General features: G+C 36.4%; 1 protein-coding gene across 1 annotated transcript in view; it reads left to right on the forward strand.

The window, feature by feature from the left end:
- chst3b (carbohydrate (chondroitin 6) sulfotransferase 3b) overlaps nt 1-27,196 on the forward strand; it is a 31,448-nt gene extending 4,252 nt beyond the window's left edge. The window contains exons 2-3 of the mRNA XM_030121636.1: nt 22,341-22,556; nt 24,822-27,196. Of these exons, the coding sequence (XP_029977496.1) occupies nt 22,477-22,556; nt 24,822-26,049 (1,308 nt within the window). The 5' untranslated portion in view covers nt 22,341-22,476 and the 3' untranslated portion in view covers nt 26,050-27,196. The remainder of the gene's footprint in view (nt 1-22,340; nt 22,557-24,821) is intronic.
- The last annotated feature ends 289 nt before the right edge of the window (nt 27,197-27,485 follow it).

The raw sequence follows: 27,485 nt of genomic DNA on the forward strand, positions 1-27,485 counted from the left end.
AATTAAAATGTTTCAGTTCTTTAACGCTTTAGCTCAGTGTTTTTCAACCTTGGGGTCGGGACCCCATGTGGGGTCACCTGGAATTTGAATGGGGTCACCTGAAATTTCTAGTAATTGATAAAAAGAAAAAGAAAAACTTACTAAAAACTAGAAGCACTCGGAGAGCGCAGACCTCCGTCAAGGCTGATCAGTGGGCCCCCGTGGCCCCCCCCCACCACCACCACCACCACCCCCGATCACCACCAACATTTAATCATTTGTTCCTTGTGGCAGTATCAACATTTCCTGAAATTTTCATCTAAATCCGTCCATAACTTTTTGAGTTATCTAGCACACAAACAAACAGACAAACCAACACCGACAAAAACATAACCTCCTTGGCAGAGGTAACTAGAAGCACTCGGAGAGCGCAGACCTCTGCCAAGGAAGATCAGTGCCCTGGATTTGGATAAAAATTTCAGGAAATGTTGATACTGGCAAAAGGAACAAATGATTAAATTTTGGTGGTGATTGGGGGGGGTTGGGGGGTGGTCTGCCTTGGCAGAGGTCCGCGCTGTCTTTTCTGGAAAAGCACTCATAGAGCGCAGACCTCCGCCAAGGCAGATCAGTGGCCCCCCCACCCCCGATCACCACCAAAATTTAATCATTTGTTCCTTGTGCCAGTATCAACATTTCCTGAAATTTTCATCCAAATCTGTCCATAACTTTTTGAGTTATCTTGCACACAGACAAACCAACGCCGACAAAATCATAACCTCCTTGGCAGAGGTAATAAAAAAATATATGGTGAGTTGACAGAGGCAATCCCAATCCATAAAAGACATGACAAACTGTGAAGCTGAAACTGAAGCACTGTGGTTCTGTTTATCTTTCAAATGTTCATTGTGGTCAGTTTCAGATGCTGCAGCTCTTTCATAATTCATAGTTTGAGTTCTTGTTTGTTCAGTATTAATTGTCAGCCTTGTAAATCCAAGCTGGACTGACTGTACATATCCTGACCAAGGAAAATCAAATTCTCACTTTGTGCAGTAATCTACACCTGGCTTTTCTGCTTCCGTCCATAATAATATACATTATATAGACTAAATGTGTCTAAAATTAATGTTTATTTGCAACATAGTATAGCAAACTATTACACTGTAAATGCGCAGCAAGCAGTAAATCTCAAAAACCTCAATTTATTTCTTTTAATGAACGACTGCCCCAGTTTCTTTTAACTTTAAACCACCTCGGTACCAAAAATCTCCAGTTATCTGGACAAAAGGCTGTATGTTCTAGAGATTTTTAGACCAACGGTGGCTCTGGACTACTCCATTTAGGCTGCTTACCAGAGGAGGGGTCACGTAATTTAAATTAACTCACCAGTTAGGTTCTGGATGGATGGACCAAACCAGGGGAAATGGAAGAACTCACCAAAAAAGAAGGTTTGAGGTTTTAAAAAGTTAAAACAATAGCTTGATTTATTGCTTTAGGCAAAACCAGAAAAAGTTACGAACAGAGAGAAAAAGAAAAAAACCCGCCAAAAAAGAGTTTCCTTTATTACCTTTTTATAGTCTTTAGTGACTCTTGGAGACTCCCATTATTCAATGACCTCCCTTGTCGTAGGCTTATTATTGGTTAATGGTAGTTACTGGGCAGAACATGTCAGTCACTACAACAGCTAATTCTAAGAAAAGCACATGCTTTTGCTTAACACCTGCACTATTAGGCTAGCATGTCTTGACCACAAAAATCCCCTTAGTTCATAATCCAGTTTTTCTGCTCAACTCTCTTTACCACAACTACTTTCTAAAGCTATAAAATTAGATCTTTTAGGTAGAATCTGACCTCTTCTCTTAAATTCAGCACAGACGGGTGTGAGTTCATCAAAACCACACACACACGAATCAAGCCTGACTCTTCAGTACCTCTAAAATAAAAAGAATATTACTATTATATAAGAATATTACTCAGAATATTACTTAGACTGGCAAAATTAAAAGACTCTTCATGCAAAACAACTTCGTAATGTAAAGATTAAGCAGACAACCTACAACATTACATTTCCTTTTCTTCTCCATTTTGGTTCATGATGTATGATATCCGTCCAACATTTTAGTACTCGTCAAAGTCACATTCATTCATCTTCCATTCAGCACGATCCGTACCACAACATGATGAAAAACAAATTAATTTTAGCAAAAAGTAAATGTCTCCATTTTGATTGTTTGTGACGTTAAAATGGGGTCTTGAGCTATAAAAGGTAGGGAACCACTGCCTTAACTGATGGTGTGAGTAGTTTCTCATTTCTTAAACAACCATCAGTTTGTAGAGAGAGAAAGATTGGTCTGTGTTTTAAAGAAAAAAGGTCATGTGGTCTGATGAGTCCAGACTGACCTTGTTCCAGAGTGATGGGCACATTAAGGTGATGACAGAGGCGAATGCAGTCATTACCCATCATGCTTAGCACCTACAGTCCAAGCCTGTGGGGCCAGTGTTATGATGTGGGGTTAGTTCAGTTGGTCAGGTCTAGTTTTAGCAATGTTATATGTCCCTGAAAACAGGAAGTGGAAACAGATGTTGTCATTGCTTAAGCTTTTTGAAATGATACCACAATGAATGCTAAAAGCTAAAGGCGGTCAAATGAAATATTAGTTTAAAGAACTTTTATTCTGGCTAGAATGTCTAGATTCATTGAGACTATGCTTATGAAGTTTGTTTCCATGAACACATCTAAAGCTGCAGTGTTTGATAGTTTCATAGTGTCAGTTGGCAAAAACTGCATAATTAACTACCTTCTTTGTAATTCAAGAGGTCTGACAATGTTACAAAATTTTAACTTAACCTGTTGCCTTTTTCATCTCTTAGTTCTGCAATCTTTGTTGAAGTTATTGTTCTTCTAGACCAGGGTGTCAAACTTATTTTAGTTCAGGGGCCACATATAATTAGTGAACTGGGCTCGGACCAGTAAAATAATATAAATGATAGGATAAGAATTTATAAATAATGTCAACTCCAAAGTTTTTTCTACGTTTTTGAGTGAAAAAAGTAAAATTCATAATGAAAATGTTGACATCTACTGTACTGGAACAAAACATGAACAGATATAAACAACTTGAAAATTCTCAGTTTTAACAATATTACGCCTTAGTGTATCATTTATACATATGCATCACAACTTACAGATCACAGTTGATCTACAAATACATAAAACACTTAGTAACAGGCAGAATATTGGTACAATTCCACATACTTCTCTTTAGACATTTCAGGTTGTTCATATTTGTTCAGGTTATGCACATTTTTTGGAAATGGCTAGTCTGTAACGGTAAACATTTTTGTGTAATTTCACTCATTTTTTACACTAAAACAAAGAAAAACTATTGTGGTTTTCATTATTTATGGTTTATTATGATAGTATTTTACTGGTCTGATCCACTTTAGATTTAATTGACCTAAAATGATTCTAACATCCTTGATTATTGATATCTTAAGTGTAATTTTTGCATACTGGTGCTTCTATGAAACTGGGTACATTTTGGTATCTGGTACTTTTCCAGCTTTTTAGACCCAATAATAAAAGAGAAATTTAGACCTATTTCCCCCCAGGATGTACCTAATGATGACCTCAGATAAATGCAAAAAAAATTATACTCTTTCTCTGAGCCATCGCAAAATTAATAAATTTTTAATAAAATATTGGGGCCAAAATTGGGACATGAAAAACTGCTTAGGTGTCAGTGCATTTTATCTTGAAATCACGGCTGTAAATGGTCTTATATAACACTATAAATAAAGATACTGTGTTAAATTTGACGATCCCAGTGATTTTTCTAATCCAGACATGTGAGTTTTTCATGACTCTCAATCTCATTCCAGGTTTTGTGTGTAACCCATCGTGTCCACTTGCGTTACATGCAGAACCTGCCCATTTAAACACATATAAATCGTGAATGATTTTACAACAGCGGCCATTTTTGTGAAACACTCTGCCGTACATAATTAGTTCAATTCCTAAAATGTACCTGTAAGAGAATAAAAACATATTCAGAAAAATAGCAGCCTGTAATTTTTGTGTCCTTTTTACTATGTTACATACGGATTTTTGTATTAAATATAATGTAAAATAATACAAAATTTTATTGCATCTAAAAAATAGTTTCTCTTTTATCTCAGTAAGTATTTATTTTTAAAATAGACCCAAAGTGCTTCCAAACTTGCTTCATAACATTAGCCTACATCTGGTTTGAATTTTTAGCCCCCATGTCCTGTTTTTAGGACCAGTTTCATAGAAGTACCCATTTCACAAAGGTCTAGTGATGGGACTTTTGGCTCTTTGAAGGGAGCTGTTCAATCAGGATCCGTTCACTGAAAAGAGCTGTTCAAAAGACTGGCTCTTTTATGTTTTTTGCATTATTTTGAAACACCAATGTTTTAATGACTAAATAGGCTACATGTGATGATTGACATTACATTTTAAAGGTGTTTAATTGGCGCGGCAGTAAATATTATCTTACCGTAAAAAAGAATAGTTAGTTCAAATGTGTGGGCTAAATACATGACATGAGAGGTGACATTAGGCAAATGCTGGAATTTGACAAAAAACATCACGGTACGTTATGTGGACTAGTCTGTAGTCTAAAAATGAAGAAAATAAAACATTTTCTTATGAAATAACATTTTATTCTCAAAACAAGAACAATAAATGTGTGTAAACAAACAGAAAAAAATTGCACAAAACACAACAGTGATTAATCACTACAATTACAGTACTTAAATACCTAAAAAACTGTAGTACAAATAAAGTACTTCAAGTAACGTTGCAAAATACCTGATATCTCTAATGTAAATATCAAAATGATAGCACATCAGGAGTTCTCTCACTTCTACTCTGTATATAAAGCCAATGCCTCCCCAGTGACGCTAAACCAGGGGTGTCAAACTCATTTTAGTTCAGGGGCCACATTCAGCTAAATTTGATCTGCAGTGGGCCGGACCAGTAAAATAATAACATAATAATATAGAAATAATGTCAACTCCAAACTTTTCTCTATGTTTTAGAGTGAAAAAAAAAAAAAAAAAAAAAACTTTATGAAAAGGTTTACATCTGCAAACTATCCTTTCAAAAGGTGTGAATAACATGAACGAACTGAAACAAGTGTAATTTTTTTTTTACAATATTCAGCCTTTGCTTATCATTTCCACATATGTACATTATAATTAAGAGATCACAGTGGATCTACAAATACACAAAACATTTAGTAACACACAGAATCTTGTTAATATTGTACTTACTTCTTGTAAGACATCTCAGGTTGTTCATATTTGTTCAGGTTATTCACATTTTTTGCGAAATTATATTTTGTTTTAGTGTAAATATATGAAAATATTTACATTTACAAAGAGAAAAATTTGGAGTTGTCATTATTTATAGGTTAATATGATAGAATTTTACTGGTTTGACCCACTTGAGATTGAATTGGTCTGAATGTGGAACCTGAACTAAAAGGATTGTTAATATCTTAGTGTAATTTTTGCATTTCACAACTTCATCCCAAGGGCCGAACTGGACCCTTTGGCGGGCCGGATTTGGCCCCCAGGCCGCATGTTTGACACCTGTGCGCTAAACTGACAGGCAATCGGACACTCCCTCCTTAACCCTTTCATGCATACTGGTCACTACAGTGGACAGTTATTCTCCAGCTGTTCTCTTGTATATTCATGGGTTTTATTGTTTTAGTTTCATATCAGCCAACCCAGTGGACACTTATGCATCATCTCATACACTGTAATTCATACCATTACTGTAACTTTGTGTTCTTGATAAACCTGATCTGCACTAACGTGTGAGTGTAAATCAGTTGCTAATTGTTATTACTCTGTAATTAACTGTTTTCTTAATCAAAAAGTTTTTTTTTTTTTGCATATTATCTCCATGAAATGAATAATAACTAGCATTAGAGTATGTTACAATGGGACAAAACATCAGATTAGATGCATGAAAAATACTATATCACTATCTGATATTGTTTCTTTGCTTCAAAAATTAAATGTGTGGTGTCCAGCTGAGTGGACATTTTTTTGGAACTCCATAAAAAAATAGGTTGATTAAAAAAATTCAACCACATTGTTTTTTTCATGCCTAAACAGGAATAAAACACTCAGGAAAAAAAATCTTGACTAAGGTTCTCATAACACTGGGTTACAAAAAAAAATGTTTTTTGCAAGTTGTCTAGGTTTTTTCAACTGAATTAGGACCATTTTGCACCGCTAAATCCAAAAATGACATCTGTTTTTCTCAATCAGGTCAGGGTTTTTTTTGCTAATTTGATTTTGAAAAATTTGATCTTCTCACAAAATATAATAATTAATACCAAAATAAGATTGGTAAGCACACTTTATGAAACTTGTGACTTGATTCCTGTTAGGTACAATGGTGTATTCACCGCCGATGTAGCAGAATACGTCAGGCTTATTTTTGCAAGATCTTGTAGTCAAAATCATTTCATTCACCTGTAATATTAAAAAAAATATTAATCATAAATTGGCAAAAGTAAAATCTTCAGAACTCGTTTATTGCAAGAAATATAAAACAATTTTGTATCATACGAAGTGAAAATGCCCATAAATGTAAGCAAAAATGTTAAAAAGCCAATATGTAGCATAGTTCAGAAAGTTGACCTGATTGAGCAAAATTAATGTGATTTTTGGATTCAGCACACCAAAATTATCCTAAATCAGCTCAAAAAACTTAAACAATACATGTTTTGTTGACCAGTGTTTTTTATACTGTTACATAGTCGGTGTTTAGTTCAGTAAACAGAGTACACTTATGATTGCCTTCACGCACGTAACATGTTTGAATATGTCACTTCAACGTCAGAGACTATTTTTACACGTGTGAAAACAGGAAGTACATAAGTCTGCACCTCAGAGTGAGTCAATCAGTACTTAAACGCACCTTGTTGGAAGTGTAAATTCACTTGGCGTCTGTTTTGTACAATGAACGTGACGCATAGACTTAATTCCGAAGTGATAATTTATTCCAAAGTCGATAAAATGATGACTTTTTCTCCCCTTCAGGAATCATACAGTCATTTGTGATCTCGTCAGCTGTTTTATTGCTTCAAAACGCTGTCGTTTGTCTGTGGTATGGAAACAATGGAGAGAAGAAAGTAAGTTACTGAGACAAAGAAGTTGTCTTTGTGTGAATTTGATTCTGCACAGAAGGAAACAATCTGACAGAGTGTAGTGACAGTATGATTAGAGTGCTTCCCCGAAGAGACGTTTTTGGGTGTATTTATACCGTCTTTGTAGCTTCGTAGAACAGTGTGTATGTGAGTGCTTCTATGAAACTGGTCCCGAAACTTATTCCTAACTGGACCCTTTGCTGCCGCAAACCTGGAATTTCCCCTTGTGGGACGAATAAAGGGATAGCTTATCGTATCGTATCTTATCTTATCTTATCTTATCTTATCTTATCTTATCTTATCTTTGGATTCAGCACACCAAAATTATCCTAAATCAGCTCAAAAAACTTAAACTATAAATTTGTTGTTGACCAGTGTAATTCATGCATGAAAGGGTTAAAAAAAAAAAAAAAATAAATAAAAAAATGAACGGCTCTTTACAAAGACTCGGTTCCCATCGTTCATTTCAAAGAGTCGTTTAAAAGATTTGATTCGTTCGTGAATGTCACATCACTACAAAGGTCCCCGGGCCGCATGTTTGACACCTGTGTTCTAGACAATGGATCTGCACCCAAAGGTTCGTTGACATATTATATTCAAACTATCTGCTTCTGATTCTGGTGTTTAGGTTATAACTGCATGTACATTATACAACCAGTTATGGAGAAACACAATCACTCCATTCACCATCTTGGATCAATGACTGAGTTGGGATATTCGTACAACATGAGGTTTGTACGATGGGAAGTGCACTCAGAACCAGAATATTGACTGATAACACTGGTCTACAATTTTTTTTAGAAATGATTTGCTTCGGAGATTAAATGTGCTAAATGTTACGTATTTTAATTGGATTAATTGGAAAATAAATGACAAAAGTGCTGGTTTGCTGATATTTTCAAGGTATATGATAAAGTGTTATTACACATATATTGGTTTATGTATGTATTGGTATATTGGTGTATGTATTGGTTTATGTATATTGTATTTATGTATTGGTTTATATAATAGTTTTATAAATCTTCCACTAAATAGAACCTGTAAAGTGAATGTATTCTAATGTGCAGACAGTGTTTTGAAGTAGATCTTGTAGCTCTGAGACAAATATTCCTTTTGAGTCAAACCCATTCTCTCGTTACCTCCGCCAAGGAGGTTATGTTTTTGCCAGGGTTTGTTTGTTTGTCTGTTTGTTTGTTTGTTTGTCTGTCCGTTAGTGTGCAACATAACTCAAAAAGTTATGGACAGATTTGGATGAAATTTTCAGGGTTTGTTGGAAATGGGATAAGGAAGAAATGATTAAATTTTGGTGGTGATCGGGGGTGGGGGGCTGATCAGTAGCCCCCCCCGTGGCCCCCCCCCCCACCCCCGATGCACACTAACGGACAGACAAACAAACAAACAAACCCTGGCAAAAACATAACCTCCTTGGTGTGGGGGGGCCCACAGGGGGGGCCACTGATCAGCCTTGGCGGAGGTCTGCGCTCTCCGAGTGCTTCTAGTTCTGGAAGCATTTTCCTTGTAGACCAGTGTAATAACCTGTATTGACCACATGCTCTCTCCAGTACAGGGTGGGGAAGCAAAATGTACAATATTTTGAGGCAGGGATTGAAAGACAGTGTATGACCAATTAGTTTATTGAAAGTCATGAGAATTTATTTTGCCACAACAAAATGTACATAATAGAAAATGTTTTTATTCTATGTGTCCTCCTTCTTTCTCAATAACTACCTTCACACACTTCCTGAAACTTGTGCAAGTGTTCCTCAAATATTGGGGTGACAACTTCTCCCATTTTTCTTTAATAGTATCTTCCAGACTTTCTCGTAATAGTTTTGCTCACAGTCATTCTCTTCTTTACGTTATAAACAGTCTTTATGGACACTCCAACTATTTTTGAAATCTCCTTTGGTGTGACGAGTGCATTCAGCAAATCACACACTCTTTGACGTTTGCTTTCCTGATTACTCATATGGGCAAAAGTCTCTGAAAAGGTATGGATAATAGTGTTAGGTATGATTATGACATCAACATATGTTTGGTTTCAAAACAATTGACGTAGTGCCTGCTGAGAAAAAACAACTAAATGTTCATTGTAAATTTTGCTTCCCCACCCTGTAAATGTTTCCTGTGTTATGCATCCACTTGGTGTTCCGTGTCTTTGTTCACCTGCGAACAGGTGTATTTCAGGCTGTAAAGAATCTCCCCTGAGACACAGAGTTTAGCAAATCACAGGTGTTTTCAGATAGGGAGGAGGGATAAACACATCACGGGTAGTTATAATTGTTGATAGCTGATCAGATTCGATCAGATGTGACCTCTAGTTCTACTCTACTCCATGCATGGAATCACAGGAGCTTGGAAATGTGACTTTACTTTTCTATAATGGAATAAGAAGGGTTTATCTGTCTTCAAATTGAATCTTTTGGTTTGGACTAAGAGCAGAAACCTGCAGAAAGAAGGTGTGTATTTTCATATTCTGTCTTTTTTTTTTCCACTTATGGCTCTTCCTGACTGATTTTGAAGTTTTACCAGAGAAAATGTTTATGGTAGTGAAAAAAAAAAGCCTTTTAAATGACAGAATTAATACACATACGACAGAAAGAATTTTTACTTCTGCCTAGGAGGTTATGTTTTCTTCGCAGTATGTCTGTTTGTTTATTTGTCTGTTAGCAAGATAACTCAAAAAGTTACAGAAGGAGTTTGATGAAATTTTCAGGAAATGTTGACACTGGCACAGGGAATAAATGATTAAATTTTGGTGGTGATCAGGGGTTGGGGGGGCTCTTCAAGTGCTTTTCTAGTTTGAGTAAATTTTTATATAGCAAACATTTATCTCACTTGACAGATCCTGTTATCTGGGATATTCTGATATTCCCATAATGCTCAACAGCATGGCTGACCAAAATGCTTCCTCAGTCTCATAGATGAAAAAAACATTGCTCTTTTAGTTGGTAAACAGCAAGACAATGCTCTGCTTCTTTTTTATTACAGTCATGTGTAACAAAGCTTACAGCACCACCATTAGAAATCACTGGTTTAAGAGATAAATACAAAATCAGGTTTACAGTTGTTTTTTTGGGGGGGGGTTAAATCATCCAGACTTAATTGTGAGAAATTATTTCAGAAGTTTAGGGTTTGACTTTTTTGGAATAGGGAACATGAAAAGGTTTGAGGAGTTTAATGAGGAACAAGAAAGACAGATGTAAGTGAAGACAAAGATGTCCCATATATTATGTAGGTAATGAGCAGAATTCTGTAGTTTAACCCTTTCATGCACTAACCATGAGAACCTTAGTAAAGATTTTTCTCTTGAGTGTTTTTATTTCTCCATAGGCATGAAAAAAAAAAACTGTGATCAAGTTGTTGTTTTTTTTTTTTTTTTCATGGAGTTACAAAAATGTCCATGCATTTAATTTTTGAAGTAAAGAAACGTGTTTCAAACCCAATATCAGAAATTGATATTAAAACAATGAAATAAAATCTGACATTTCAGATTTTAATCTCACATTTTAACATATTCTAATACTAATTATTACTCTTTTCATGGAGATAATATGCAAAAACAAAAAACAAAAAACAAAAACTTATTTTCCCTAACAAATAACAGTTGATTTACACTGAAACATGTTACTGCAGATCAGGATTATCAAGAACAGCAAAGTTACAGTAATGGTATGAATTACAGTGTATGGGATGATGCATAAGCGTCCACTGTGTTGGCTGATATGGAACTAAAATAACCAAACCCATGAATATACAAGAGAACAGCTGTAGAATAGCTGTCCACTGTAGTGACCATTATGCATGAAAGGGTTAACGTGAATTTTACAAGAAGGGTGGAAGAACAGTGGTAATAAGAGACTAACAGTTAGTTCTAGTTTATAACCAAGTGCAGCAGGACAATAATCTAGACAGAGCAATGTATGAATGACTAGTTTGAGACCCATGTGATATATGACTTTGACAAGTTTGGTGAATTTTAGTAATGATGGTCAAAAATCATATAAATACAGATTATAACTGCATTAATCTACTGATATGTAATATGTGTACTGGATTGGTACATCTGTAGATAGGAGCCAACATAAGATTTATAACATATTCATCAAAAAATGTTTACCAAAAGAATAGCATTTTTTTTTTTTTTTTAACATGCATTTCATTACCCCGTCCCCCAAAAGGGAGGCAGGGGGTATTGTTTTTGGTTCGGTTTGTTTGTTTCTTTGTTTGGTTCAATTCATACCAAATTGGGTTTATAGATTCTCAGTAACTCAGAATAGATCTCATTACATTTTGGGAAAGGTAGGTCAAAATTCCAGGTTTTTATGATGTTTTAAAATCTTTCCATTTACTTATAATGGGCAAAATACATGCAGAGGGGTGGGGTTTGTTGTCCCTGGCCCCACTTGTTCAGGAAGTGAAATCACTTTGATGCCAAACAATATAAATAACAACATAAATATTCTATACTAAGGCTAGGTGGTAAAATGATGATGATAATTATTGTTATATCATGTAATGTTGCAGTGTTATTTCATAATAACACTCATTAAAGATCAGCAGATATTAGTATTGCACTATAAGTTTGTCTAATTTATCTCCTGCATATTCTGGTGCAGAAAAAAGATTTTTAGTATTGTTATTCTTATGTTATTGAATAGTCCTCTACCTCTAATACAGTCGCAGAAAAAAATTATTAGACCAACCTTGTTTTCTTCAATTTCCTGTTCATTTTAATGCCTGGTACAACTAAAGGGACATTTGTTTGGAGAAATATAATGAATATAATAAAAAATGTCTCATAAGAGTTTAATTTAAGACCTAATATCTAACAATTTTCCATGTTTTCTTGATAATAACCAAATTCACTTCAGTTCTTACATCAATATCAATGACATTTTACTGACAAAAACAGTGCTTTTAGGAATTCCATGTTTTCTTTTCTGTCTGTTTTAGTCACATGATTCACACAGGAGTTAGTACTTGATTGCATAACCATTGTTTTTGATGACTATTGATGGTCTAATAATTTTTTCTGTTACTGTATGTCTAGATTTCTGAAATGTAAAGTTTCTTGACGATAAAGAGGAATTTAAAATAAAAAATAACCATCTTCTTTGTAATTTTTTAAAACCCTGTTGAATAAAGACACAGCACATTTTATTTAATGTGATTTAATTAAATCAGACTAAAGATACAGGTGTGTTTTTCTCAAATGTATTTTTTTTTCTGGATAATTGTATCCCTCATCTTTCTTACTACTTTCACTCAGACTCAAAAGTCAGCCTGCAAATTGCAAAGAAATAGTGATTTGAAATTTAATGTGGTTAGATATTAGAATTTTTTTATCAGGGTTTTGGCTATATCATCCTGTAACTACAGGGTGTATCAAAAAAACAAACAAACAAAAAACTATACATTTTGAAAAATTACCCCCAGTTCCGCATTTGATAATTTTTGGAATTTTCTTTTATGGACGTCAGTAGGTAGGGGATTGGTGGATATTTGTCCAAATTTACAAACCTGGGTTTTCATGCATGAGTGAGCAGGGGCAAATTGCACAATCCAAGTTAAAACTGGTTTGCGCGAAGTAGCGGTGGGATTTAAATCCAATCAAAGGTCATGGGAGGGGACAACGGGCATCTATCTTGTTTTCCACAAAGTTGCCAGGTTAAAGCATTAACACTTTGGCCACCATGTCAATTTCATTTCTTTACCCATGGCAGCTGTTCCTGCCTTTCAAAGTGAATTCAACTTGTTTAGGCCTGAAAATGTCACTGAGGACAGGCCAAGTTAGGGTTAGTGTTAGGGTTGCCCCTGCTCACTCATGCATGAAAACCTGGGTCTGTAAATTTGGACAGATATCCACCAATCCCCTACCTACCAACGTCCTTAAAAGAAAATTCCAAAAAAATATCAAATGTGGAACTGGGGGTAATTTTTCAAAATATATAGATTTTTTTTTGATACACCCTGTATAGATCTAGTCAGTCCTGTTAGTTTATTCTGTAAAATAGTAGCAGTGTTTGCTCAGTGTAAAATGAGTGACGAAGCCCACCGTCTGACCAGGTCAACATGACTTGTAACTAGAGCCCGGCCGATTAATCGGGCCGATTATAGCGTATCACTGATTAATCAACATCAGCCAATATGTAGCCAATGTATTAACTTTTGGCTGCACGGAGATTCTGTCACTCACTGTTCCTGTGTGTGTGTATGTGTGTGTGTGTGTGTGTGTGTGCGTGTGTGTGTGTGTGTGTGCTGCCTGGAGAGTTAGAGGAACAGTAAAGCGAGTTAGTTTCACTTTCACTCCTGCTTGGACAATGACGCTATCACCCCCACACACACAGTCAAATAATGACAGAGCTATACCCCTACCCCCGCTTTCACGCCCTGACAAGGATGGGCTCCAACCCCCCCACCCCCCCCACCCCTTATGAAGTATTCACCACACACACACACACACCCATGTCTGTGCATTCTGCAGGCAGGCCTGGGTCTTAATAGTGTAGGGGAGACCGGGGACAGTTGTAACACTGGTCACTTGTAACTCTTGCAATTGCTCCAATCAGGAACAACTTAGGACTCACCTGATTCACTCTGCACTTGCTCAGTTTAGTCATTAGTCCACATGGGAAGTTGTAGTGCCACGAGGCAGACACATCAAAATTTGTGAGTGAAAACATAATTTTTTGGTAAGTCATATTTTTGCTCTAATTACACTGGTCAACAACAAATTTATTGTTTAAGTTTTTGAGCTGATTTAGGATAATTTTGGTGTGCTGAATCCAAAAATCACATTAATTTTGCTCAATCAGGTCAACTTTCTCAACTATGCTACATATTGGCTTTTTAACATTTTTGCTTACATTTATGGGTATTTTCACATCATATGATATAACATTCTTTCATATTTCTTGCAATAAATGAGTTCTGAAGATTTTACTTTTGCCAATTTATGATTAATGTTTTTTTAAGTATTACAGGTGAATGAAATGGCTTCGACTAGAAGATCTTGCAAAAATAAGCCTGACGTATTCTGCTACATCTGCGGTGAATACACCATTGTACCTAACAGAAATCCTGTTAGAAAATGATTTTTTTTCTCTTAAAACCTATTTTGGGTGAGAACTATACAAAAAAATCAACTGATAAAGTCACAAAAATGTAATCAATTTTGTGAGAAGATCAAATTTTTCAAAATCAAATTAGCAAAAAAACCTGACCTGATTGAGAAAAACAGATGTCATTTTTGGATTTAGCGGTGCAAAACGGTCCTAATTCAGTTGAAAAAACCTTGACAACTTGCAAAAAAACATTTTTTTGTAACCCAGTGTAATTTTTGTGATTGCATAGTTTACAGTTGAAAGTTGTGTAAATTAACTTTGTGAGATAAACAAAGATTTATGCAACTGTTAATCCACCTGTCCACAATTATCTAATATAAGATTATTATATCCTGTGAAGTGTTCTTATTTCATATATCGACCAATATATCACTTTTTGGCCAATATCGGATATCGGCCGATATATTGGATATCGGCTTTTTTTAGCCCCCAATATCGGCATCGGCCCCAGAAATCCCATATCGGTCCGGCTCTACTTGTAACATCCAGGAGCTTAGTCACTGACCCTGTGACGTGTGAATGACCTGGGAGTTTATATTCTAGCGTCTCAGCCCAAAAAGGGGGTTTCGAGTCCCTCCTGTGTAAAGAGACCTTTGTGGTTGTGGCATGCGGCAGGGTGGTGCAAGACGGAGCTGATTTTTCCCTCTTGGTGAAAACGTGTCTCAGTACACAGGCTGTTCACCTTTTCATTACACGCCGTTCCACGTCAACAGTGCTCTGTAGAAGCTGTAAACTTCCCATTCCCTCTCAGAGAATTTCACAGGCACAGTCCAACCTTTCCCTGTGTTTGGACTGCAGTCATTTGTTCTGGCTCCTGTGCTCAGAACTGGCCCGGGACAGAGGTCGCAACAGGATGTGAGAACTAGACCTGCAGATGTGTTTGAACAGAAAACGCACAGGGATTCAGGCTCATTAGGATTCCGAAAATGACGGTCATGTATCAGACTTCACATGCTACTGGGTGCATGTTTTCGTGTGAAACACATGAGCGCTTTTGCTGTAGTGAGTAAAAAAAAAAAAAGTGTGGCCTGCTGCTCGCGGCTCTGCTGATTAATAGCAGCAGTTCCCTAATATGTTTGCCCTGAGGCTAGACCTGCATTCGTTTAATGGTGATCCAGAAGAAATCACAGACAGGAGTCCGTTTGTAGCACCTGAAGGATCCGATAGAAGAAACATTTTCACAAACCCAGACGTCTGCTGCGGAATGAATCAGAAATACTTTTCATGAGCAATTTTTGCAATACATCAACTTGAACATTTTTACGGGCACACACATCAAAATAATGCCTTCTTCAGAGTGGAGGTTGTTTCATTTATTGGACAGTTTTACAAGTAGACGAGATGCTACGAAGCCTGACAATTAGTGAGGGATTTAACCCAACCTCATACTATCTCACAAGTGAAATGAATCTTTTAGGAATGTCCAAGATTCCCTGTTGTGCACTGTCTTTCTGTCTCCTGCACAAAGAAGTACTGATTAGCCCTAAATCACAGGTGTCAAACATGTGGCCCGGGGGCCAAATCTGGCCCGCCAAAGGTTCCATTCCGGCCCGCGGGATGAAAGTGCAAAAATTAACCTCAACAGTCGAGGTTATCCAAATCATTTTGATTCAGGTTCCACATACAGACCAATGTGATCTCCAGTAAAAATAACAACACAATAACCCATAAATAATGACAACTACAAATTTTCTTAGTGAAAAATTATGTAGAAAAAATTTAAGAGAAAAAAATATCATTACACTGTGAAAATATTTACATTTTACAAAACTATTCTTTCACAATAAAATGCAAATAAATACATAAATAAAAACAAAGACGAACAACCCGAAATGTGCAATTTTAACAATTTTCTGCCTGTTACTAAATGTTTTGTGCATTCATTGATCCACTGTGATCTGTAACTGTGTTAATAATAAGAGACGGAATAGTGTAGAAATTGTTCAAATTTTAATTCCAAACTCCAAACAATATTCTGCCTGTTACCACATGTTTATGTAACATTGTGTGTAATGTACATGTATAAATAATAAGTTGAGGCATAATATTGTTAAAATTGCACTAATTTTTCAAAGGAAATTTGTGTTTTTTCAGGTTATTCACATCTTTTTTGTAAAATGTAAATATTTTCATAATTTAATTGGGGTTTTTTTGGACTAAAAACAAGAGGAAAAACTTGGATTTGTCATGATTTATAGGTTATTAAATCCTTATTTTACTGGTCTGGCCCGCTTGAGATCAAATTGGGCTAAATATGGCCCCTGAACCAAAATGAGTTTGACACCCCTGCCCTAAAGGGTCTCCACCTCCACACTTTATGACTCCTTGACAAACAGGTTCTCCCCCTCAATATCCATATAGCCTAGTGCTAGCTCTAAACAGTCAGGTTTCCCTTGTAGTTTAAGTTAAGTGACTGGGCATTTCCTAGCTAATCATTACTGTTGGGGTAATGTCTATGCCAGGGGTGTCAAACTCATTTTAGCTGAGGGGCCACATTCGGCCCAATGGGATCTAACGTGGTCCAGAACAGTGAAATAATAACAGTGTAAAAAGTAAAATTACATTGTGAAAATGTTTACTTCTTCAAACTTTCCTTAAAAACATGAATAACATGAACAACCTGGAATGTCTTAAGAAAAATAAGTGTAATTTTAACACCTCAGTTTATCATTCACACGTGTGCATTACAACTTTCAGATCATAGTGGATCTACAAAGACACAAAATATTTAGTAACAGGCACAATGTTGACTGTTCAGATTTGTTCAGATTATTCACATTTTTGGTGAAAGGATAGTTTGATAATGTTAACATAATGTAATTTAATTTGTTTTGACACTAAAATAAAGTGAAAAAATTGGAGTTGTAATTATATATTGGTCATTATGTTATTATTTTAATGGTCTGACCCACTTGACCTGAACTACAATGATTTTGACCCCCTTAATATTTATTAGAAAGTCCATTCCCAATCCATTTTTATTTATAAAGCACAAATTTAAACAAACACAAAGGTTTCGAAAGTGCTGCACAGTAAAATAAATGCAATAAAACATAATGGAAAGATAAAATGCTAAGATAAAAACACAATGAAACATATTATCTTCTTATTATATGTTTCTAGTTTATTCTTATTATATTTATTATCTTCTTAATATATATTTTTTTATTTATTCTTATTATAATTCTTGTCTTCTTTATTTTCTTGTAATTCTTGCATTTTACAAACTCTTCAGAGGGGCCAGATTGGACCCTTTGGCGGGCTGGTTTTGGCCCACGGGCCTTATGTTTGACACCTGTGGTCTGTGCTGTGTTTTACTGCTGTAGATGCATAAGAATGAGTTTAATGCAAAATATTATACAAGGTATCTGCAGGTTTGATAGAGGCCACATTTTTGACTTTTTAATAGTGATGTCCTGATCTGGATTTTTTTTGCTTCCGATCCGATTTTTTTTAGGATTAGCTTTGCCGATACTGGTCCGATCCGATACTGACTTTTTACAACAAAATTTTGACTTAAATTTGGAGTCATTATTTTTAGGTTACTATACTATTATTTTACTTGAGATCACAATTAGGCCGAATTTGGAACCTGAACTAAAACAGCTATGACACCTTTGACTCTTGATCATTTTAGTAGAATTTTTGCACTTTCCAAATTCATACTGTGGGACAAATTAGAAGCTTTGGCAGGCTGGTTTTGGCTCGTGGGCCATATGTTTGCCACTGCTGTAGCTGGTCTATGGACAGGTCCATCCAGGGATTATATGGGGGTGTGTTTTGCGCCGCATGTTAGTAATGTGCACATCAGCGGGTTACTTGCGGGTTGGGGCGAGTCAAAAGAATGTCAGTTTATTTGTGGGTCGGATTGGATCGATCAAATAATTCCACAAAAGCCCTACCAGTTGAAAAAAAAAGCCCGACTAGCGCATCACGTTAAAGTGAAAGTGAAGCCTGTAGTTTTACTAATTCCTCTCAGCCTCCCGCTGTTGCGCAACTAATTTTCCTTTCCCCTACATTCGGAAACTTTAATTTGAGGGAGCAGGGGGTGTGTTGACCCCCGCCCCAGAACTGGATTCGGATCGGCCCAATCTCATGACTAAATCCGATCCGATTTTCTAAAAAATGCCAGATCGGCAGCCGATACTCATCTGTAGATGGGATAGGGACATTCCTAATTTTTAATACATTTTTCAAGGTGTTTTTTGTCAACTTTCCGATAGTGCTGCATGATTTTTGCCAAAAAAAAAAATCCCAATGTTTTCCTCTAAAAACTTGATTTTCGATTTTTTGGGTAAAACTACAGAAGACAACAGAAGCCGGTATGTTGTTTTTATGTGTAGCCCGCAATGCAACCTACCTACCTCAAATCTGTAATGGTATCACGGAATCGCAGAAAATTCAGTGATGGGCCCACAGAAGTTCTACCAATGTACAGGGGTTGGACAAAATAATGGAAACGCCTTCTATGATGCCACAATGTTAGGTGTTTCCATTATTTTGTCCAACCCCTGTAAGTCAGTGACAGGCATCGTTCCCATCACAGAATTTTCGGTGATTCCGTGATGCCATCACAGATTTAAGGTTCATGGTCATTACACGGAATTCTGTGAAAGACCGCTCTCACAGTTAGGAGAAGGAGGAGCCTACGGTAGCGTGCAGCCTATAGACACGAGAAAGATGAAATTAAAAAATCCAATTTCAATTTAAAATCAATTCATTTTGCCGCCCTACTTTCAGACCTTACATTCACATAAATAATATTGATCTACACATTTTTAAAAAATTATTTGCTTCAGAGATTAAATGTGCTAAATGTTTCGTATTTTAATAAGAATATTTGGAAAACGTGGCAAAAGTGCCGGTTTGCTCATGTTTTCAAGGTATATGATAAAGTGTTATTACACATATATATTGGTTTATGTACATTTATATAAGAGTTTTATAAATCTTCCACTAAATAGAACCTGTAAAGTGAATGTATTCTAATGTGCAGACAGTGTTTTGAAGTAGATCTTGTAGCTCTGAAGCAAATATTCCTTTCGAGTCAAACCCATTCTCTCGTTAATTCTTCAATTTCACATTTTGACCCAAGGCTGTATCTTGGAAAGTTCAGCCAACCAGCATTTTTGACTTGATTTTTCTTTATCAGTGACTCTCATGTGGTAAAATTTCATTACTTTTATTCTGGAAGCATTTTCCTTGCAGACCAGTGTAACAGTAAAACAGGCTTCAGTTTCTGTTTCAATCCAACTAACGTACATTTCCATTTGTCCATGACTGTTTCTGTTACTGATGTTCAAGCTGATAAAACTCATAACTGAACCTCACCACCAATGAACAATTGTTGAAGGCTCCACTCATTGCCATCTTTGTTGATAAGAGATCAACACCAATTCTACATTTGGCCAATTCTTTTTGAAGCTTTGCAAAACAAATATAGCAATGTCATTCATTGTCTGTGGAATTTGTAAGTGTCAGATTTAAGAATTAACTATCAATTTTAAGCATAATTAACCCTTTATCGGTCAAGTGACTATTTTTGTTAATTTCCTCAAACATTACATTTGGGGCCAATCCTGTGCCTCAGTGAAGTCCAGAAGCATGTTAGTTTTTATAACACTATACAGTAAATCAGAGAGATTTTATAGACATTTTGAAGCTGTAAATAGTGAACCTGAGTGATTTTTGTCAGTTTATGACCTTATAACAATTGTTTTATTGCATGTGTTTACTTTTTAGCAAGTGCTGCTCGGATGTTTTATGGCAAGAGGAGGTAGATGGTGATGTCCAATGACACACTAAGGTTGAAATTTTGAATTGTATTTCAATAGTCGCTTTTCCATCTGACATCTGCGTAAAACTTTACTGATATTTACTCAATGTCAAAAAAACAGAAGTGCGTAATGTCAGGTTTTCCATTAAATCACAAATGCGATGATTTGTTTATTTATTATCGCAAGATGACACGAGAAGTCATTCCATAAACATGGCGACTAACATAAATATGGTGTTGATTTACAGATATATTCATTATTATTATATATTACTCCTCTATCTTGTACTAAATTAACCCTTTCATGCATGAATTATAAGAACCTTAATCAAGATTTTTTTTCCTGGGTGTTTTTATTCCTCTTAGGCATGAAAAAACAATGTCATTGAAATTTTTTATAAAGCTATTTTTTATGGAGTTACAAAAATGTCCCATGTGTTTAATATTTGAAGCAAAGAAACATGCATTTACTGACATACTGTGTGAAAACTATGAAGTAAAAACATTTTTAATGCTGCTCACATTTTAACACACTAAAATACTAGTTTTTACTCAGATAATATGTGAAAAAAAATTGTTTTAAAAAATACCTGTTAATTACAATCTAATAACAATAATCAATTGATTCACACTCAAACATGTTAGTGCAGATCAGGTTTATCAAGAACAGGAACGTTACAGTAATGGTATGAATGTCAGTGTATGGGATGGTGTATAAACGTCCACTGTGTTGGCTGATATGGAACTAAAACAACTAAACCCATAAATATACAGGAGAACAGCTGTAGCATAGCTGTCCACTGTAGTGACCACTATGCCTGAAAGGGTTAAAAAATGATTGGGTTTCCTGGTGTGTCCACACATACCGCGACATGTTTCTTCTTTTTCTTTGCTTGTTGTAACGTACGTCAACCTCTGGTTTTTTAATTCACCTGTTTCTTGTTGCCAAAAAAGATTTTTCCATTGCAGTTTTGGGTGATATACCATTTGCGCTATACCTGAAAAACCACCTCTTGCCAGCGCAAAAATTTTTAATTGAAAAATGAGACTTTTGGTGAAATTGTCATTTTTCCATTAGGTAAATTTTTATAAGTTATATTTGCGCAATTTTAGGGTCAATGGAAAAGCAACTAATGAGTGCTCTATAAAGGGTTAAGGCCTTAATTTAGGACAATCACATTTAAGACTCCTACTGACTAGTGAAAACCATGTATTTATATTAAAAGCTCAGAAAAAATGGAATGTTTTCATATTTGTGACGGTCTATTTTTCAGTGAATCCCTCAGGGGTTTGACGAGAGCTTCAAAATCAATACATCTGGAGCTATGTGGCTTTCAATGACCAGGAAGGACACAGAAAGCTGACATCTGCAGAGTAACTAAAGCTGTTAAAACAAAAATACTCCAACTAAAGTACTAGCATCTCAGTAATAGTACTTGAGTTAAATGCATAGTTACATTCCACCGGTGAACATGAGGAAGCAGGAGACCATTATCCCATCACCAGGTCGTCCACAGCACCAGAAGGCCACCTTAGTGTTGAAAAGATCTCCTCCCAGTGTTGACATAGAGGAGCAGCTGGCAGCTTGGATCACAGACAGTCTGCAGGAGTGGGATGTAGGAATATCACTAAGCAAAAGTTCAGTGCAAGTAAACAGCTTGTAGAGTTGCAACTGAGCTCCAAATTTCTGCTTGGGTGCAGTGTGTCACTCAAATTACATTTGTAAGCTTACTGTAGTACATTTGTAAGCTTACATTAGATTCTGCCTTGGAGAAAAAAAAAAAAAAAAAAAAAAACTTCTCCAAAGACAGACTCATAAACACTGCTTCTCACTTTGTACCAGACTTCAACTTCACATGGTGGGTGGGCATGTTCCTGAAACGCACTGGTGCACTTAAAGATAACAAGGACTTCCTCGTGGGAAGGACTGGATTAGATTCCAGAACATACTCAGCAACTTTCTATTCTTACCCGCTTCAGATATGATATTTCTGTCTCGGACTATATTCCTCTGTCTCCATTTACTTTTGCATACAGTATTGTCATGCTATCTCACAAACAGAGGAAGCATGAGACGGAGCTTTGTGTTTCTTCAGTGTCACGCACACCGCTAAATGTAAATGACTAAGCATCACAATGCAGGTTTACATATGCAAACACAAAAACATTAAGTTCCCTATTTCAAAAATGAGACCGAGTAGTTTCTTACATCTGTGGTCTAATGTGCAAAACGTGTAACTGACAAGCTGATGCTCATTTCATTTACAGGATGGAGCTCGGCCAGCAGTAGGGAATACAAATAACTGGAAGGATCTTTAAGAAGGCAACCGGAGACTCACAAGATTGGCAGAAGCTATTAAGAAGCAGTCTGTAAAAGCATATCCAGACACAGCTACATCCGAGAATGAGGATCAAATACACAATATCCATCGTCGTTTTTGTGGCACTTGTTATCATTGAGAAGGAAAACAACATTATCTCAAGGTAAGCCCATTTCAGTGATCAATGGAGCGCTTTTGATTTTTGTAGCAGGTTTGTGTAACTCTTTAGAGCTTTAAAATGTTATCTGACAAAAGCCTTTTTTCTGCAAATGAAAGCCAGATAATAATGTCCAGCGGTGGGTAACACATTTCATTTACTGTTACATTAACTTAAATAACGTTTTCACAAAATTGTTCCATTGTGAGTAGTTTTACTGCAGCATACTTATGAAGAAAAGAATAAGTTTTTACTTTATTATGTGGATTTTTACATTTAATCAAGTATTTCCTGCAATGTTAAAATTTAGAGAAATCTGCCATTTTATTCATTATAATGGTTTAGTTGATTTTTTTCTGTCTTAATGGCATCATTTCCTCTTCATTGCCATTTGTTTACAATAAAATGACTTTATGTGGACATTTTCAGCAGCAATGGTGATGAAAACAACACTCCGCTTGCTACGTCATCAAACTGTGTTTTGTTATACTGCATTAGGTGAAAAACTATTAATGTTATGTGTAACTTGAGTATATTTTGCCTTTACTTGCATACATTTCTATTATAACATACTAAAACAATAAAGTATATCTTATCTTATTATCTTATCTTAACCCTGTAAAGCCTGAACCCTTAAATCACTGACAGAAAATTCCAGTTCTTTGAAACTGGAACCTTTATTGGTCCTTCTGAACAACCAAAAATATTTTTTTTTTTTTATATCAACTTCCATGTATGTGAAACTCACAAACAAAATTGAAACTATTTTGTATCATATTTGATACATCGGGTCTCAATGCTCGAATCCTATTATTTTTGAACAAACAAAAACATAATATAACACAAACATGTCTAACAAATTGGTAATTCCTTTTCAAAATTGGCAAAGTTCTGCCTCCTTCCTCATTAAAGGTAGGGTAGCAGATCCTGGAAAAACAGTTCAAGCAAGCTACATTTTGAAAATACACAATTCAAAAGTCCGAACCCTTTTCTTCTGACTTCCCCCCCGAAGCCACGCCTCCAGAGTACAAGATTGTACTCGCAGAGGGGGAGGGGGGAGGGACAAATGGTAGTTGAATTTGATAGACATATCACTATTCAATCATTTGATGGGCCGGTGAACATAATTGGATGGTGTTTTTTCAGTCCTGTCCGTTCCACAGGTGACCAAAATTTTTTTTTGTGTTAGAGCATTTAATCAGTTGGTTGCAATCAGGGTGTGAAGGTGATTTTAAGCAATATATTAAAAAATGCTCCAGGAAAACATCTTCTACCCTATCTTTAATGACAGTCTTGTAGTGTCACTGGAAGGCCACTGGTGAATGAATTCCTCCCCCCTGGTGGATTATCTGTGTGTTGTATGTATCTAATTGTATACATCAGGTTTTTCAAGAAAAAAAAAAAAAAAACACTCATCATGTAGAGCAGGGGTGTCAAACATGCGGCCCGGGGGCCAAAACCAGCCCACCAAAGGTTCCAGTCTGGCCCCCGGGATGAATTTGCAAAGCGCAAAAATTACATTGAAGATATTAACAATCAAGGATGTCAAACTCGTTTAAGTTGAGGTTCCACATACAGAACAATGTGATTTCAACTAAAATAATTGCATAATAACCTATAAATAATGACTCCAAATGTTCTTAGTTTAATGTGAAACCATATTACATTACACCTATAAATAATGAACTCCAAATTTTTCTTAGCTTTAGTATAAAGCTTACATTAAATTATGAAAATATTAACATTTACAAACTATCCTTTAACAATAAAATGTGAAAAACCTGAACTTTTGAAAGTGAAATTTTAACATTATTATTCCTATTATTAAATATTTTGTGCCTTTGTAGATCCAATCTGTAATATGCATGTATAAATGGTAAATTGACGTGTAATGTTGTTAAAATTTTCACTTACTTTTCCTCAAGAAATTTCAGTTTTTTCAGGTTATTCAAATCATTTTGTTTGGATAGTTTGTAAATGTACATATTTTCATAATTTAATTTTGATTGCACTAAAACAAAGAGAGAAATTTGGAGTCGTCATTATTTACAGGTTATTATGCTATTGTTTTACTGCTCCGGCCCACTTGAGGTCAATTTGGGCTTAATGTGGCCCCTGAACTAAAATGAGTTTGACACCCCTGATGTAGAGGGCTTCAAAACTCATGAATCAAATATGATATGTTTGGCGTTATAGGGTTAACAGTACAGTTTCTACCCACCAATCATAATTTCCATCTTTTAACTCTGTGATCCCTATAATTTTTTTCAGGGTGTCGGATAAGCTCACCTCACAGCAGACCCCACAGTCTGTTCTACAGCCCAGTGCCTCCCTCCACATGTTGCTGAAGCACAATGCATCTTTAACCACACGCAGCAAGATGAACTCTGCTTTCACTCTCATGAAGCGGCGTCTAGAGAACTACAGCCATCACCAAGAGGTACTGACAAGCACCAGGAAACAGATCCTCCTTTTGGCCACCACCAGGACCGGCTCTTCGTTTGTGGGCGAGTTCTTCAACCAGCAAGGGGACAACATGTTTTACCTTTTTGAGCCGCTGTGGCATGTTGAGAAGATGTTGACGCTTGAGAGTGGCGGCACTAACGCCACAGCGGCAGCAAAGGCGTACCGTGATGTTCTCCAGCAGCTCTTCTTATGTGATTTCTCCTTGCTGGAGAGCTTCATAGAACCACTCCCTGTGGATCACATCACCACCGGCCTTTTCCGCAGAGAGTCCAGCAGCTCTCTGTGTGCCGAGTCAGTCTGCAGCCCCGTCATCAAAGGTGTCTTTGAGCGTTATCACTGCAGGACCAGGCGCTGTGGGCCTCTGAACTTAACTATGGCCTCCCAGTCCTGCCTGCAGAAGGAGCACAGTGCCATAAAATCTGTCAGGGTTCGTCAGCTGGAGACCCTCCGTCCACTGGCTGAAGACCCTCGTCTTGACGTTAAGTTTATTCAGTTGGTTCGGGATCCTCGGGCTGTTCTAGCATCCCGCATGGTGGCCTTCGCAGCCAAATACAAGAACTGGAAGCAGTGGGCTATGGGTGGAAATGTGCCTCTTGATGATGATGAGGTGAGGAAACTGAAAGGAAACTGTGACAACATCCGAATGTCTGCTGAGGTCGGTCTGAAGCAGCCGCCGTGGCTGCGTGGACGTTACATGCTGGTTCGCTACGAGGACATTGCACGGTTCCCGATGAGGAAAGCAACAGAAATGTACAGGTTTGCTGGGATGCCATTCACTCCCCAGGTGAAATCCTGGATCCTGAAGAACACACAGGTCTCCAAAGAGGCCAGTGGTGTGTACTCGACGCAGAAAAACTCCTCAGAACAAGTAGAGAAATGGAGGTTCAGTTTACCATTTAAAATAGCGCAAGTTGTGCAGAGAGCTTGCGGGCCAACACTGAAACTATTTGGGTACAAATTTGTGAGCAGTGAAAAAATGTTAATAGATAAATCCATTAGTTTGATAGAGGACAAGGTGTTCAACTTTTTATAGACTTGGACAAACATGAATCCTGAATGAAAACCAATCATTCAAGAAGCTCTGGACTGGCATAATGATATTTATTGGTAATTGGTCGTATCCTGATGCAGAGAACTGTATTTTCTGAAAGTGTGGTATTTAAGATTTTTTACTATTTAAAAAGTTTGATGAAGATGATGTATTTTTAAGTAGAAACATACAGTATATAATGCTTTTATCTAGAGAAACAGGGATTTTAGAAACAGGGAACTTTACATCTGGGTATAGTTTATTGAAAATAGGAAGCTATCTTTATTTTTGCACTCTACTTTGGTGTGGTCCACTTTGGCCTGTTTGGAAAGCCTGCCAAAAAAAATATATATTTTAGATAATAAAGACAATAATGAGATAAATTTAAGTTTCCACAGACATCACTGCTTTTTCTAAGAACTTTTGAGGTAATAGCTGCTTTTACACCAAAGAAACTTAAGCTGAATAAACCTCCAAAACAATTGTATTACATTGTTCATGGCAGGAACAGGAGATACCAGTGTTCTGCCAGGTAATTTCTACACATGAGGTTGAGAAATAATGTCCCTTGCTTTATTTATTTATTCCTTTGCCATACGGTTCAGATCTGAATGCGCTCCACAGGCTTTTTCCATTGTACAGTAGGTACTTTTTTTTTTTTTTTTTGCACGTGTATATTGTAGGTTGCTGTACATGCATGTTTGTAATTGGCTACAAGCTGTTTGAAGTTTTCCTCAGGACTGTAGGGGCCCATTCTTTAAAAACAGATGTTTACATGGCTACTGTATGTAAGCATTCCAACTGCAGCTGGTTTGCAGGATTGTGCAAAGTTTGTTGGCAGGTCCCTGTCTGTTGACACAAGTCTCAAAACTGGTGATAAAAAAAAAGGGGCCCTGATTCTCCGACCTGCCAGACATATAACTGATGTCCCTGATGTCTCTACTTTATGCATTTTTTTTTTTTTTTGCAATAAAACATTGTTTAAAATTCCTATAAAACATCTCTTAATGAATAAGACACCATTTTAATGATGTGGAAGTACAGCGTTCATAATGATTAAATCTGCCTTAAAGGGGCTATATGTGGCATTTCTACTTTTAAATATAAAAAAAAAATGACCTAAACATATCTTAAGACTGTTTAGAATAAAGATGTCCAAGTTTTAAGCCATGAATGTATTGGACTGTAGAGGTATTAACTGAATTTACCTTATTTGCATTGAAGGGTTGGAGGATTAATGTGACCACTATAGTGAGGAGTTAGTCACTCTGCTGGTCTACCATGGGGAGGGACACCAAAAAACAACATTCTTACCAACTCTTGACTAAAATCATCATCAATGTTGGGATAAGAACTGTAATAAACTAGAAGCACTTGGAGAGCGCAGACCTCCGCCAAGGCAGATCAGTGTCCTGGATTTGGATGAAACTTTCAGGAAA

Source organism: Sphaeramia orbicularis, chromosome 19 (genome assembly GCF_902148855.1).
Source record: "Sphaeramia orbicularis chromosome 19, fSphaOr1.1, whole genome shotgun sequence".
Taxonomy (NCBI): Eukaryota; Metazoa; Chordata; class Actinopteri; order Kurtiformes; family Apogonidae; genus Sphaeramia; species Sphaeramia orbicularis.